Genomic DNA, 15,217 nt, shown 5'->3' on the forward strand with positions numbered 1-15,217 from the left:
AGTGAAAGTGGGATTGGAGACAACTCCATACTGTTAGCCCTTGGATGCATACCCTCTTTCCTTCCTATCTCCTGAGGGACCCCGGCTGCGTCAGCCACGCCTCAGGATCTCTGAGGGCGATAGACTAGGGAAGCCATTGGTACCACCTCTTTGATTTACTAGTTAGGCAAATTACTTCTCTTCTCTAAGCCCCACTTTGTCATCTGTAAAATGAAGACAATAGGCCGTGCCTTCACTGATCTCTAATGTTGTCAGTGTAGATGAATGTGTGCTATGAAATGAGACACAAACATAAGGACTGAATCACTTATCATTTGGCATTATGACCGACAAATGTCCGAGGCCCATTGATAGACAAAGTTCTACATCTAGAAGCCCACAAATCAAGCCACCATCTATATCCACGCCATCACATGGACAACTTACATGGATGGGTTTTAGTTTCATTCTTAGGTGTTATCATCTCTTTTGAGTAGAAGCTATTTTTGGTTCTAGAGATAAGGAATAACTGAGACTTTGATGAACTCAGTGACATGCTCAAGGAACCCAAAAAGTTAGCAGTGATGAAACATGAACTCAGGTTATAAGACAAAAGCTCTTTCTACTACCCTACGGTGTTGGAGCAGAAACAGGTTTACCATACATGCTAAAATCCTAGGCTCTAGGTGTAGCCCCATCCCACTTCACAGGAGGACTCTGTAATGTTGGTTCTTACTAATGATGGTAGGCTACATTTTAGAACTTGCATTTGCTTCTGGAAGAACCACCGGCTACCAAGAAAGATGCCTAGGGCTTTGTTTTACCAGGAACCCTCCTTGACCTCTTTGAGCCACTTCCCCATTTTCCTTCTTCCTGTCACTATCACCTACTTTAAATTTAGTTCTCTTTTTCTACTGTTTCCTGTCCATACATTCAATTCTTAACTCCCTCCAAGCCCTAGTGAACTCTATTAGAACTTGAGTTTTCTTCAGTTCCCTTCGGATTCCCTATTTCTGTGGCTACAATGTAACATACCATTTTGGCCAGTCTTCATGGCATCTGAGAGCTTTGTGTCTCCCCAAGTGACCCCCCCGGCATGGTGGCCAGGCTCATGCCTGATGCTTCATGCAAATGCTACAGTAGGCAGACCGTGAAGTTATAACAGAAAAAGTGCAAGAAATGTGGAAATGCAGTTTAATGGCTTTGAGGAACTATGAGATATTTCTAAGGGCCAGTGTTTTTCATTCTGGGCACAGGCAAACCCACCAGCCAAAGTGACTCCTCTTTCTTACACTAGCCTCTATTGTTTGAAGCAGTAATCATGCCTCCTGCTTGTTCCAGGTTCCGATGGAGGAGGCGGTTGCTGGTGATCTCTGCCCCTAATGATGAAGACTGGGCCTATTCACAGCAGCTCTCGGCTCTCAGTGGCCAGGCCTGCAATTTTGGTGAGTGGGAAGCCTCGTCATCACTGTTTTCCCATACCACTCTCTTTCTGGTCAATTCTAAAATGGAACATAGAAGCTTAGATCATCCAAATATTCCTCAGTCCAGACTGGAGATTCCCAGACACTTACTCAGTTGTACTGAGTATAAAGTTGCTTTCAGACTGGAGCCTTAGTCAACTGGAGTTTTTTTGTTTTTGTTTTTTTTTTTCTCAATATTCTCCCCTCTGGGTTTCTTCACTGAAGTGTTTGAAAATACCTACTGTTTTACTTTGAGTGATCTGTATTATGTGTATTATGTGCCTTCTTTTTTTTTTTTTAAAGATTTTATTTATTTATTTGAGAGAGAGAGAATGAGAGACAGAGAGCATGAGAGGGAAGAGGGCAGAGAGAGAAGCAGACCCCCTGCCGAGCAGGGAGCCCGATGTGGGACTCGATCCCGGGACTCCAGGATCATGACCTGAGCCACCCAGGCGCCCTTTTTTTTTTTAACTTGTCTCAACATCATAAAACTCAGGTATTATCATTTACTTAGGTAATACTTAGCTACAAACACTGGATCTTTCTCCATAGATTAAATGTCTTTTGTAAAACAGGAATGGCTTTGAGAAATAATATATTAATGGAAGCATACTGTACTATATTGCCATTCCCTTAAAAAGGATTTTGATCTATAATTGGGCACCAAAGACAGCAAGATTTATTAAACAGAATCTTATTTTTAGGACAAGTAGGTCAAAGAGAAACATAATTTATTATTTATTTTTTATAGTGAATTGCTCAGTATTTTGAAGACTAACATTTGCTTTCTTTACCAAAATTATTATCCTAGTGGCCTATAGTATCATTTTGAATATGGACACATAGAATGGAAAATGCATAGTACATAGAACATTAAGTGCTATGGTGAATGAAGGAGCTAAGGGCAGTTTCAAAAGTGGAATTCACAATTGAAATCTCATTTAAAATGCACTTCTACAGAGGAAGAATTTGACAGTCATGGGGTGGGGGGGTGGGGGTAGCTAGAAGCCACAGATTTTAAAAATTCCATTCCTAACTGGAACACAGGTAAATCAGCATTATTTTGATCCTTCTACTAGGAAGAAGAATCATTTGTTAGTTATAAAACTGTGCTTGATTTATAAAAAGATGGCCGTATAAGTTTTGTAAAGCATTAACAGAGCCTGGGGCCTTACTATGACCCAGTATCTTAAATTACAAATACATTTCAGTTTTAAGATGTAAAATAATAACTCAAAAGCAGGCAGAAAATAAGCTCATAACAGTAAGAACAACTAGAAAATTCATGAGTTTTTATGTATAGTCCTTATTATCAAAGTTAATAATTAAGACTTTATATCAATATAGAGGTGGTTTTTTTTTGTATTTTTAAGCATATTTTAAATTATTTGTAGCCACCAATGTTGCTAGGTAAGACAGAAGTTCTTAGAGAAGTTAATGGCCCTTCACAATAAGAATATCAATAAAATCATGCCTTGTTAATTTTCTAAAGACAGTTTTGGAACAGTTATTAAGTGGTGTTTCATTTAATCTCTGCACACAGAACCTAAATCACATTAGTGCAAGCAAACCCTTTTGTAATATACAGGAAATGTAAACAAGTCCTATTTTCTGGGAATAATTAAATTCAGGATCTTCCCTTTTGAAAAACATGACTCAACAACGTGGAGAACAGAATGCTTCACTTCTCTGGGAGAAGAGCAAGACCACAAACTTTTTTTTTTTTTTGGAATAGCCTTTTGCTTGGATTTTAGCTCCTCCTTAAAACAGCCCCTGCCATGACAACTGTCAGTTTTCTCCTCTGAACAAAAAACTCCATCAATATTCATATTATTAGTCCCAAGTTATGACCCTGCCTAGGTTGGCATTTTGTCTAACACCATGAAATCTTGGTATGATGAACTGACAGCCCTCTTGTCCTCCAATGTTTTTTTCTCCTGAATCCCTTCCTGTGCACTTCATCCTCAAAAGAATTCCAACAAGCTACCAAGGCATGACCTTCTCTCCTTTCCTGAAACTTTAGCTGAATGCGGGAAGCACACTGTGCTTGCTTAAGTGCTTCTCCTTTGAATCCTCTAAATAAGTGATAAGAACCTGCCCTTTACACTGACAAACCTTTGTGCAAGAAAGCCAGAACTATACCTTTAACAATCAAAACAGATGGGTTCTGCTGTCTTTTCTCCTAGATACAGTTGAATTATCCGTGTAAGCTGTTATAACCTCAGGCATGACTTTTTTCAGCACACAAATCAGCTCAGATCATCCCAGATATTTTAATGTTCCAATGGTTTCATTTTTGTTTTGTTATTTAATAGAACCACAGTTTAAGAGCAAATTCTTCTATTTCCATCTACAAACAAAACAAAACAAAACACCACATCTGACCCTGTTGTTAATCCTAAATCTACAATTGGTCTTTTTCGAGGTTTTAAAAGTATGTGATTATTATTTTTATAGCAAAATAATCCATCAGGTTATGTTCTATGTTCTTTTTAATGTAGAGATTTCTAATTGTCAGACATCGGCCTTTGGAGGTAAAATATGATTTACCAATTTTATGGTTTTCTTTTTTCTTTCAGGTCTGCGCCACATAACCATTCTGAAACTTTTAGGGGTTGGAGAGGAAGTTGGGGGAGTTTTAGAACTGTTCCCAATTAATGGTAAAGTGCTGTTATTTTAGAACATTATGAACTACTGTTAAGTTCAATTAAATTATATTAAACTGTATGCAAGCAGTGGGTGTACCTCTAAGGTGAACACAGTTCACTGAACTCACCCCACCTTGTGCATGTGCATGCAAACGGGAAATAGAGTGCAATCACTATTATTGTTTTTAATATAAAATCATTCATAAGTGACAGTAAAAGTATCCATTTTTTTTTAACTAGAATAATGCTTTTTGTCTGCATAGGACTTTATGATTTACAAAGCATTTTTATCTATGCCATCTCATTTAATTCCCACAATAATTTTAGGAAGCACCTGGGTCATATCTTACTGATTCCCTTTTAATACATGAGGATCAATACTGAAAGGCTCAGAGAAGCTGAAAGAAAATGACTAGTGACTCAAGTTTTCAGAAAGCAAATCAGTTCTTCCTTGCAAGATCAAGTTCTTCACAAGAGATAAAGTGCATAAACTCCCTGGCACACAAAGCATCAGCGCCCTCCCCCTTCCCCTTCTCCTTTTCACTGACCATAATAGTTTAAATACATGTAATCTACATCTTGCATAATTGGTATTTTTCCCTTTGAAAATGAAATAAGCTTTCTGTTATACAAAAAAGTATCAAAAGGAAAGCCATATTTGCAAAGAAGTAACTAAGCTAATTGGAAATAAACTTAGAAATATAAACAATATAATCTCTGTTCGTGACAAACTTGAAAGAAGTTGATCTTGCCAGAATTAAATTAAAGGACTGGTTTTATATTTTGTAACATTCCTATAAAAGAGACATCACATGTCCTAAAGTTTGACACTAATAGTGTTGCAGAACATCAGGGACATTTAATTTCTAGTGGAAAAACCCAGCAACCTTCTTTAATTGGATTTTGAACCAAAGGACTCATGGGTACTTTCCCTATTCTCATAGTGAATTCTTCTCATTTTGATGTTTGCTCGAGGGGTGACTTCAATCCCCTAACAACAACTTTTCTAACCCTGTTCTAGGGAGTTCTGTTGTGGAGCGAGAAGACATACCAGCCCATTTGGTGAAAGACATCCGGAACTATTTTCAAGTGAGCCCAGAGTACTTCTCCATGCTTCTAGTTGGAAAAGATGGAAATGTCAAATCCTGGTATCCTTCCCCAATGTGGTCCATGGTGATTGTGTATGATTTAATTGATTCGATGCAGCTAAGGAGACAGGAAATGGCCATTCAGCAGTCACTGGGGATGCGCTGCCCAGAAGATGAGTACGCAGGCTACGGTTACCATGGCTACCACCAAGGATACCAGGATGGTTACCAGGATGACTACCGTCATCATGAGAGTTACCACCATGGATACCCTTACTGAACAGAAACACGTAACCTTAGCCCCAGCCAGTTTCCCATGCAGCTGTTAAAGCCACAAGTGGCCAGCTATGTAAAGGAGTTTTTCCACACTGCCTACATCCCCTGGCTTTTTCTTTCTGTGTTCTTCCAAAATTAAATAAATAGCAAACTTTTGCCTACTCATGAGTTGTTATTGAAACCTTAAATCATAAAGATGTTTAAGAGAATCGTTTCTTTCTCTAACTGGAGGGGATCTGGTGCTGAATGGATATTTCCCTCTTCTTATATGATAGCCATTATTTAGAACACAAAATTCTATGTAAAAGTATTTATACCTCTCATTTATTTTTTAAAAAGTATTCATTGGTAAGTAAAACTATGATTGTTAAAGAAAATTAAAGATCACAGCACAGATGTTTTCAGGAAACATCTGAACACATGTAACAAAGGAAACACCTTCTTAACACTTTTGGAAATGTCAGTCTAAAAATGATTGAGATGGCTTTGCTTTATATTGTGAGATTCTTTCATAAAGCTTGATACCATAGGAGTCCAATGATATTGGCCACCAAAGCCAGGAAAAACACCAAACCCAGCTTTGCTATCATAGCCATTTTCTGCCCTGTTTCTCTTATTTTATTGTATTTTCAGAGACAGATCAGAGGGCCAGGAAAAGGAATCCCTAAATCATCACCAGAATCTGGCATTGCAACCAGAGGTGATACTTCCAGAATTTTAGCAGGTGCCATGGAATTCCTGGCACAGAAAAGCTTGACCCCTCACACTTGACACCCCTGTACTTACTAGTTAATGGACTTATTACCATGCTGGTATCTTATATAAGAAATTTACAAAAAAGGAGAGTATATCAAGGGTTCTTTCTGTTTTCAGAGGTAAATGTTACTAAGTTACAATGGATAGAAGTGTAGCTGGAGTGCAAAAAACAATATTTATCTTTGAAAAAGAGCATTTATTTTTTAGATATGGCAATTCAAACTAAATATGCTCCCTCCCTCTTTCCCTTCCCTCTTTTTTTCAACAAACACCAAGTAATATTACCAACTAATATCTATGAACTTGCCCTGGGCTGTCAGTCCAATTCCCAGGCATTTAGCATCTTAACGTGCCAGCCTCTATCGATAATTCTTATTTTTTGTCCCTCTTATTAATAATTAATGCTCTTGGTATTGATTATTAACTCTCATGGTCATAGTTATTAATAACTGCATTCAGGCCACATGTGAATATTAGTTATTAACTTATCTGTGCCTATTTGCACAAATTTGTCTTTACATCATCTGGACTTGGTTATACATAATTATATTGTAAAAGTGGAATTTGTAGCTCAATAAACTTGAGAAATCCCTTATTTTGCCCTTAATTCTCCATGAAGACCATTCATTCTTACCTGTTTTATAGGCAAATGAGGTCCAGACAATTCAAGTGACTTTAGAACACAGTTCTCTTATTGTGTAAACTATGCTTCCACCCCTAACCCCTCCCATGGTGAAGAGCTTTCTTCCTCTCTCCTTTTAGAACAGTCTATACCAGCTGCTCAAAGTGTGCAGGTGGGAGAACCAGGATGTTGTAATTGCTCTTAAATATTTGCCAAGGTGATGGCTAGCTTAAAATCGCCAGTTAAGAAATGGAGTTCTTTACCATTGCTTCTGAAATTACACAGGGACGATTTCTAAGTAAGGGGCCCAAAGAGTCTCAATTTCAGGAAATATAATAATGAGTAAGTTTCATCTCCCAAGGAAACCAATTAGATAATAATTGAAAATTTACTTATAGAATAATATTAGTAAAGTTCTAGCTGCCCACAACCAAAGAAAGACAACACTTTCTCATAACCTGAGATTACTTTTCACTGGCACTGAAATCATAATTAGTAATGTATCTGAACTCTCTTTCCTCCTGTGAGTGGGCCAAGAAGCCGTGAATCATCCATTTGCAGTGCTGTAGAATAAGCCATAGCTCAGCAAAGGGACTGAGACACATGCAGAGGAAAATGCCATTGGTAAATGTCCTCAAATCCTATAATGTGGAAAAACACAAAGTACATTTCAGTAAATGGGAAGATTAGACAATGAGCTCACCTGAATCTGTGTCTTCTGGGAGTACAGGTTGGGTCATTTGTAATCTGGGTATTTTGTTTTGTTTTTTAATGAAAGTGCTTCCTTCCAAACAACAGCAACAAAAAAGACATAGTTTTTGAGAATTATTATGGAATTACGGTATGCAGAAAGAAAAACACCCAGGAGAGTGAGGGAAACAAAGTTGCTGGTTGTCACAATGCACTTCCATGAATTTCCAGGAATTGTTTTTCACTGGAGAAATTGCAGAGCTCTGGGATTTCACTGGAGAAATTGCAGGGCAGAGAGATCCTTCCACAGAGGCAGAGGGAGGCAGTCCAGACACAGTGGAATCGGTAGAACCCAGCTGGTCTCATTTTCTGGACTATAGTTAACATTGAAGTTCACACCTTCTCAACTTCTAGAGCCTTGGTGATAAAAACAACTCAAGACCAGGGGCAATGATGGCTCAATGAGCACCAATTGATGATCTCAGTATTCAATAATGTATGGAAATTCCAGAAAAAGAGAAGCTTCTTGAAAAGGACCCCTGTCTGTTTTTCTGCCACCACTAACTCCCCTTTCCCTGCAGGATTGCTTTCCTTGCCTTCTTTCTCCTCCTTGGCTGCTCTGTACTTAATGGTTTGGGGGGTGCAGATAGTGGGGTGTGGTTGATGAGTACTCTGAACTTCATGACAAAATTAAGCACAGTTAAATGCTAACTATGTCTCTTCAGTTCTCTCAAAGTTGGTGCAAATCTCCCAAAGCCAAACTTTCTCTTAGTTTTGTACATGTTATTAAGAACTCAGGAACCAAGGTTAGGGCAGTGAGAGGCAAAGGGTCAGGTGTCATAGAATTCAAGGGTGCCATAAAATGGCCACCCGACTTGGGAAAATAGCTGGTCCTCCCTCTGCCACAGACTGACCTGTGTGACCTGAGGTGAGTCATTTTACCTTTGGGACTCAGTACCTCATCTACAAAATGAGAGAGTAGGAATAGATATCTAAGTTATCATCTAACTCCATGGTATTTATGAATCTTTCTTGGCCATAGGGAGAAGGATACTAAACTCAGAGGTTTCCTCTAATTGAACTAATGTTAAATTTATAGAGAACCCAGACTTCATAGTTCAGATTCCAGTTCCAGGTTTTTATGGGAATGGGGAAATGTATTGAATAACTTCTTTCCAATACGGTGCACTGCTGCAGCTGGACCCAATGGGCTCATAACCTCTAACACAGAAACCCTCATCATCTCCATACAGCTAGACTGGAGCTTCCAATGACATTCAGGCTGGCAAAGACTGAGCATCCTGAACACTGATGAAGTCCCTCCGACAAGGCATATGCTTGCTCTCCAACACAATTTCCTAATGTGGCGACCACAGGCATCACCTCTCTGATATCCTGAAGCCTGGACAAACTGGGATGTCCCTGGACAGGCTGCAGAGAACTTAAATAATAGCACTTTCCTTCTAGAAAGAGTGATTCCCCATTCCTCCAATCTATGGGTTGATACATGTGGCAAAGATGCTGCGTGAAGGGAGGGGGTGATTTCGAGTAAGTAAAACTGACCCTGGGCAAAATTTTCTTTGGCTTTCTACCTCCTCCATAAGAATCTTTTTCCTCTCTCCTGGGCCTTTTCCCTTTTCCAGCCACTTTCCCATGACCCATTCTGGCTCAGAGATGGCTACAACTGATTAGGCATAACTGATAGGCTAAAGGTGCCACCCTTTTCAAGAATATCTACAATGCAAAGGGAAATCCTTGAGGGAGAGAGATAGGGAACAAACCACTTCTGGAAGATTGCCAATCCCTGGAAGCAAGCCTCGCTTTCCCTTCCCAAAAATGTTAGAGAAAGAATAATTTCCTCCTGCAGACTTCACTGCCATTCCATTTGTCTCCTTCAGTGCTCTTTTCTATCTTTAGCTTACTTCTTTGTGATGAACACTCTTTAGAGAGCCAAAGTAGGGTAGGGTAGGCAGAGGCTGGAATACTCCCAAATTTGGCAAGACCTGATCCACAACAGCTGAAAGCCTTGATGTATGCAAAGAACCATCTGGTCATTCTGGTTCTTAATCCAAGACACTAGCTTGTAGATTAGACTCAAGTTATATGGTGACTCAAACATTTATAGTATTTATACTATTTTCTGTGTAGTCTCCTAGAAACCAGGAATATAAAACTGGAAAAAAAAAATTTCCCTGCACAGAAGCTCATAGACTAGTTGAGAATAGTCATATGCACAGTTAATTATAAAATACTGTGCATGGATAATCAATATTGGGTCCTCATGTGGGGGGGGGTATGGGGTGCAGAGGGAACCAAGGAGAGATGAGTGGTGATAGTTCTTCAGTCTTTTGCAGTCTAGAATTATAAACTGCTCTTCCTGTCAAGTCCACATGACGTGAGCAAGTGCCTCATATTGACTCCATTGTCACCATGGTCAAGGGCTTTGGATACTCACAGTGCAAGCACTGCCTCTCCTGGGAACTTCTTCCCTCTCCCAGATTTAAGAAGTTGTCTAGATATCCATGGGAAGATGGTGGCATTAATTCATTTGTAAACACCACTTTCCCTGAAATAAACCAAAATGGACAAAAAGTAGTGAATTTATAGAAAACTTCATCAAAATTGAAACTAGGGAATGGCCTTAATCTTATAGCACGAACTCTGAGTAACGTGTGCCTATTTACCATCCCCAACTTGGGGAGACTTGGCAAGAGGAAAGATAAGGAAAACACTTGTAGTCCATTGCCTATGCAAGGGTCAGCTGTTGAGAGGCCAAAGATAGGTGACATGGCTGTGTCCTTACGTTCCCCCTTCTGACTCATCTAGCTTCCTAATTGGAGGAAGGAGGCTTGGGGGTGAGGGTGTATATATGGAGGACAGAGTTGGTTTACAGCTAGGCTTGGAAATGCTTTATCTTTATCTCTGGGGAGATAAGGATGTCTGGTTTTTGACCCTTGGCCAAGATTACAGCAGTGGGATTTATGATGTGCTGTTTAAAGTCTGGAACTACTCTGGTGATCCCTAGGGTCAGTTTCTTTAATGATGGTTTCCAACTGGCCTAAGGATTAAGTAAATCCAGCTGATTACATAGCCAGCAAGGCATAAAAATCCTGGAAAATTCTGCTTTGAGCTCTCCCAAAGTCAAGATTCCTCACACAGATCTTGGTAGTTCAGGCAGGAGACAGTGGAGACAGTGTGGTCTGTATGAACAGAAGAGAACCCTGCAGAGCGTAGTCATGAGCTCTCTCTTGGATTGCCAATGTCTACGTTCTTTTCTTGCTGTACTGTATCCTTGGCCTTTAAATAAAAGTGTACTTTGTGGAGTCTGGTGAGTCCTTTCAAATGTATGAACTTGGGAAATCTTTGCAGGGTGGTGTGTTATGTATATATGTATGTATGTGTGTGTGTACAGATATTTAAGTATGTATTTGTATACATATATGTGTATATATAAAAATTTATAAAATATAAAATATAGCATTTTATATAGCATATTAGATGTATATAGAGTATTAAATATAACATATATATTATATGATATAGAAGTATACAATATAAAAATTCTAGCAGTAAATTTCACAGCTGTAGAGAAAGTTTGTGTGCTACTTTCAAGGCACTTCGCTTAACCTGACTTCTTAACCAAAGCAGGGTGCTCCACCTAAAACAGAGGAATAAACTAAAACTCCAAGTGACACCCCCTCCTCACAGACAGGAGACAGTTTTCCCCCATCTTTATGGAACTGGCCCTCAAAGGAGAAGTTTCAACCTATAAGAAAAGCATCATCTACAAAATTCCCTCATTGCAATTTTCTATGGTCCCGGCTTCCTAGTATCCAGGCAAAGAGCAATTAGGTAAAGGAGATTCTACCTATGCCATTTTGTGGCAAATATGTGGCATATATTTAGCTCAGAGTGTTAAACTTTGTTTAAAGAGGAGTACACAGAAACCTTAAAGAAAGGACCCATACAATAGGCATTCAATCACCTAGGCTTAGAACACAGTTCACCTATAAAAGAAAGAAAAAATACACAAACACACGTCCATACACAATAAAATAGCAGGGAAACATTTAACTTCTTGCAACCCTAAATGATAAAAAAAGAGATTTCTGATAATAAAAAAAGGTGACTCAAGAAATATTTTCCAGACAAGCTGTTATTCATGTTAAATGACTATAGAAAGTAATAAAAAATGTAAAACCTGTTTGAGCAATATGACTAGAAAAAGTGCTGTTAGTAAATAATTGCTAGATGCTAAAACAAACAAACAAACAACCCAAAACCTCAGAAAGTGTATCAGCCAAAAGCCCTTTCAGAAGAGAAATATCTATTTCATGGCAGCTTCCAGCTGAGAGATAAATTAGCATTAAAAAGTTATGAATGAGGAAATTATGTCATGAACAAATCAAGTTTAATTAGCTGTGATAATTGGAATTACTATTAATTCTTGAAAGAAAAGGTACAAAACAACAAAAAAATTGAATGAAAAATTTTACCATGCCTATGACAGCATTAATTCCAAAAGGAATCAATCACTATTTTATGTCCCCACTAAGAGAGCACACTGTCAATTAAACATATTATTTTTCACAACTTAGAATTTTTACTTTGTATTTCTTCAAAGAGCTCTTAAAGACGAATGTACCATTTTCTGGTTACATAAAAAGAGAAACTGTAACTTAAATTAATTAAGCTATTTCTAAAACATCTTCCCATTTTGAGCCAAAAATCTTTTGAATCACTTTCTGGCGCAGAGCTGCAGATGTCTGAGGTTTTCCAGAGTTCTCTGCGCCCTTGAGAGAACTGATGATGATGCAGCATTTCTTAAGTTTCTCTGTCGCCAGTACTTTCAAAAACTTTCAAGCTATTGACACCCATTTTGTAAAATGTAATACTGGCATGTTCCTGATCTTACCAGGAGGTCTCATTGGAAGATTTCCAGACAACAACCAGGACTCTTATCCTCTCCTCAAATGGTTTGGCTTTTTGGGGGGGGGAGGGGGTGAGGGAGAGAGAGAGAATCTTAAATGAGCTCCACACCCAGCATAGAGCCCTACATGGGGCTCATTCTCACAACACTGAGATCATGATCTGAGCAGAAATCAAGTGTTGATGCTTAACCGACTGAGCCACCCAGGCGCCCTTCTCCTCAAATGGTTTTTAAGTGGTTTGTTGACTGAAACATTGTCCAGTCACACCAAATACCTGCACATGCAAGCAAAGACAACTTCATCATTATGCTGCAAGACAGTAGCTATTTTAACCTGCCATTGCTTAAGGCATTCCAATTTTAAAGACGGTAATGTGAAAACATAGGAGTTTTAGAGTAGATAAAATATAGTATAGCAGACCTGGATAAAATTCTCGAGTTTATTAGGAAAAACTGGGAGTTGGGAGGAAACATAATATCCTAAGTTCCTCATCTCTTAGTGAAAGGAGTTGATGACTGTATTTTAATTTTTCAAATTGATAAATTTATAAATAAGGTTCTAAATTTGCTTTCTTAAATGTAAAAGTAATGGTGATGAAATAGATTAGAAAGTTAAGTGGAATAAATGTCAAATATAACAAGAAACTTTCAGACTGGTTCAAAATATCAAACCAATACCAACTTTCTCAAAAAAGTTATTGCATACTAAAGGACCAGCCAAATTACACTTAATAATTCAATAAAAATATGCAAACAACAGAAAGAATACAGATCTCATTTTCTAATCAAGTGTATGAAAACCTGGAATTAACAAAAGTATGAATAAAAACCTCAATCCCACAGCCCTTGACTCAAAACAGATTAGTTAGAAAATAATGACAATACCATATTTAAAGTCTTTGGGGATTGGCCTAGTATGTACTTACTCCAGGAAACATTTCTACTAGTTATAAAAATGTTCATTAAAAAATAATAAATGTATTTCAAGTACATAAGATGGAAAAAGGACATAAAACAAATCTTAGAAAAATGGAACATAAAAGAAATGTCAATAAAATAAAAATTAGAAACTGCTTAACTTATTTAAAAAAGAACAATAGTGAAGCCATTCACACACACAAAACTAAGCAAATAGAACTATAGTAACAGAAGAAATTAAAAGAATTTTGAGAATGATTCAAAAATTCCTATGCAAATAAATTTGAAAATCTGGATGATTTCTTAGCAAAATATAAATGACAGAGAGGACCCAGAGTAGGACAAGGAGTAAATAGAGAATGTTGGGGGGGGAGGGGCTCAAAAAGTGCCAAGCCTAGGCAATTCTATTGGAGAGTTCTTTCAAAACTTTAGGGAACACATAAAGCTGACGTTTTAAAAATGTTTCCAGGGCACCGAGGCCAATGGGAGTTGGCAGCTTGACCCACACCACATCCGTATGGGATTGTCAGGGACATGGGCTGATAAATCCCAGCAGGATTAAATGCATTACTAGCAATGTCAGCAGGTTTCAGTTATCTTGGCAGAAGACAGGATGGTGTTTGAAGCAAGTAAAATAGCAAGTGAGGGCAAATGTTCTGCAGGTCGTTAAGGGATTTATTGTGATTTTATTTGAGCAAAACAACCCCTTCTCACTATATTCATATTTGAATTGAAAGTTTATTGCTTTTATAGCTATGTTTCTATTTTAATTTGCAAATTTGTTTTGGTTTTCATATAAAAACTATAAGCAAGGAAGTTTATACTTCATATTACGTTTGTATGAGTTTAAATAACAGCAAAGGAGAAAAAGGCCAACACAGATCTGTGAGAAAAAAAAATTTTTTTTTCTCTTAAAAGAGGAATATATATTACTCAATTTCAGAAAGTCAGCTGTAAGTGTTAGAGAAGGAAAGCCACTGTCTTTACTTTGAGTTTGGCTTTCTCTGCCTCTTCTCCACACTGGAGTGGTAAGAGTTGGTGGGAAAAATCAGGATTTACATAAAAGGGAAAAGAGCCAAGGAGGACCTGGGCTGTGTTAGGTCAGGTGTGTTAGGCTGTTCGGAGAAGTGCAGGGATGCCCTGCAGCTCCACAGTCTCGTCCAGCTCACATGCAACAGGACTTCCACATGGGGACTGAGAGGCAGGCTTTAGAGCTGTAAACAAAGGAATCTGGCCATGAGTCTCCTCTGCATGTGGACCATGAAAACCTATGGCAGGAGGACACAGCTGGCCAAGGATTTGGGATCCTGGGTCTAGGCCATCTTTCCCACTACAAGCAGCATCCACATCCTGCTTCCCCTCAGGATTAAGAACAGGGCTGGACCTAAGTTTGGTCCTGGGGCCAGTGACAGAGCTGGAACCAGGCTGCTGCAGGCCCAACCAAAGGCTATTCAGAAACTATGAAGCAAGCAGATTCAGCACATCAGTTGTAGGTCATAACTGCTTAGAAGGGCATCTAAAAATTAGAAGGGACTTCAGAAATAGGTCAACTTCTATACCAATGAAGGACTGTCTTCTAAAACATCCTGATGGTACAACCTCTCCCTGAAAACTTCAGCGATCGAGAATTCACTACTACTCTCTACCACTCTTCAGGACCTTTTCTACTGTTGAAAAGAACCATTTGTTAAGAGTGTCTTGCTTATAAGGAAAGAATAACCGTCACCCTGTAACTTTCACTGTAATTTGGTTCTTTAGAGTAGGAAAGACTACTTCTTTTTCCACATGACAATTGTTCTTCTTCCCAGGTTATACACTTGACTCTAAGAGCACTTGAGATGATAAGC

The 15,217-nt window shown here is 38.5% G+C and overlaps 1 protein-coding gene across 1 annotated transcript in view; it reads left to right on the forward strand.

Moving 5' to 3' along the window:
* CCDC80 (coiled-coil domain containing 80) overlaps positions 1-5,615 on the forward strand; it is a 36,228-nt gene extending 30,613 nt beyond the window's left edge. The window contains exons 6-8 of the mRNA XM_081797044.1: positions 1,321-1,424; positions 4,022-4,102; positions 5,112-5,615. Of these exons, the coding sequence (XP_081653170.1) occupies positions 1,321-1,424; positions 4,022-4,102; positions 5,112-5,458 (532 nt within the window). The 3' untranslated portion in view covers positions 5,459-5,615. The remainder of the gene's footprint in view (positions 1-1,320; positions 1,425-4,021; positions 4,103-5,111) is intronic.
* Positions 5,616-15,217: the final 9,602 nt, after the last annotated feature.

This window comes from Leptonychotes weddellii, chromosome 1 (assembly GCF_054177405.1).
Source record: "Leptonychotes weddellii isolate Sample4059 chromosome 1, ASM5417740v2, whole genome shotgun sequence".
In the NCBI taxonomy this organism is placed as follows: Eukaryota; Metazoa; Chordata; class Mammalia; order Carnivora; family Phocidae; genus Leptonychotes; species Leptonychotes weddellii.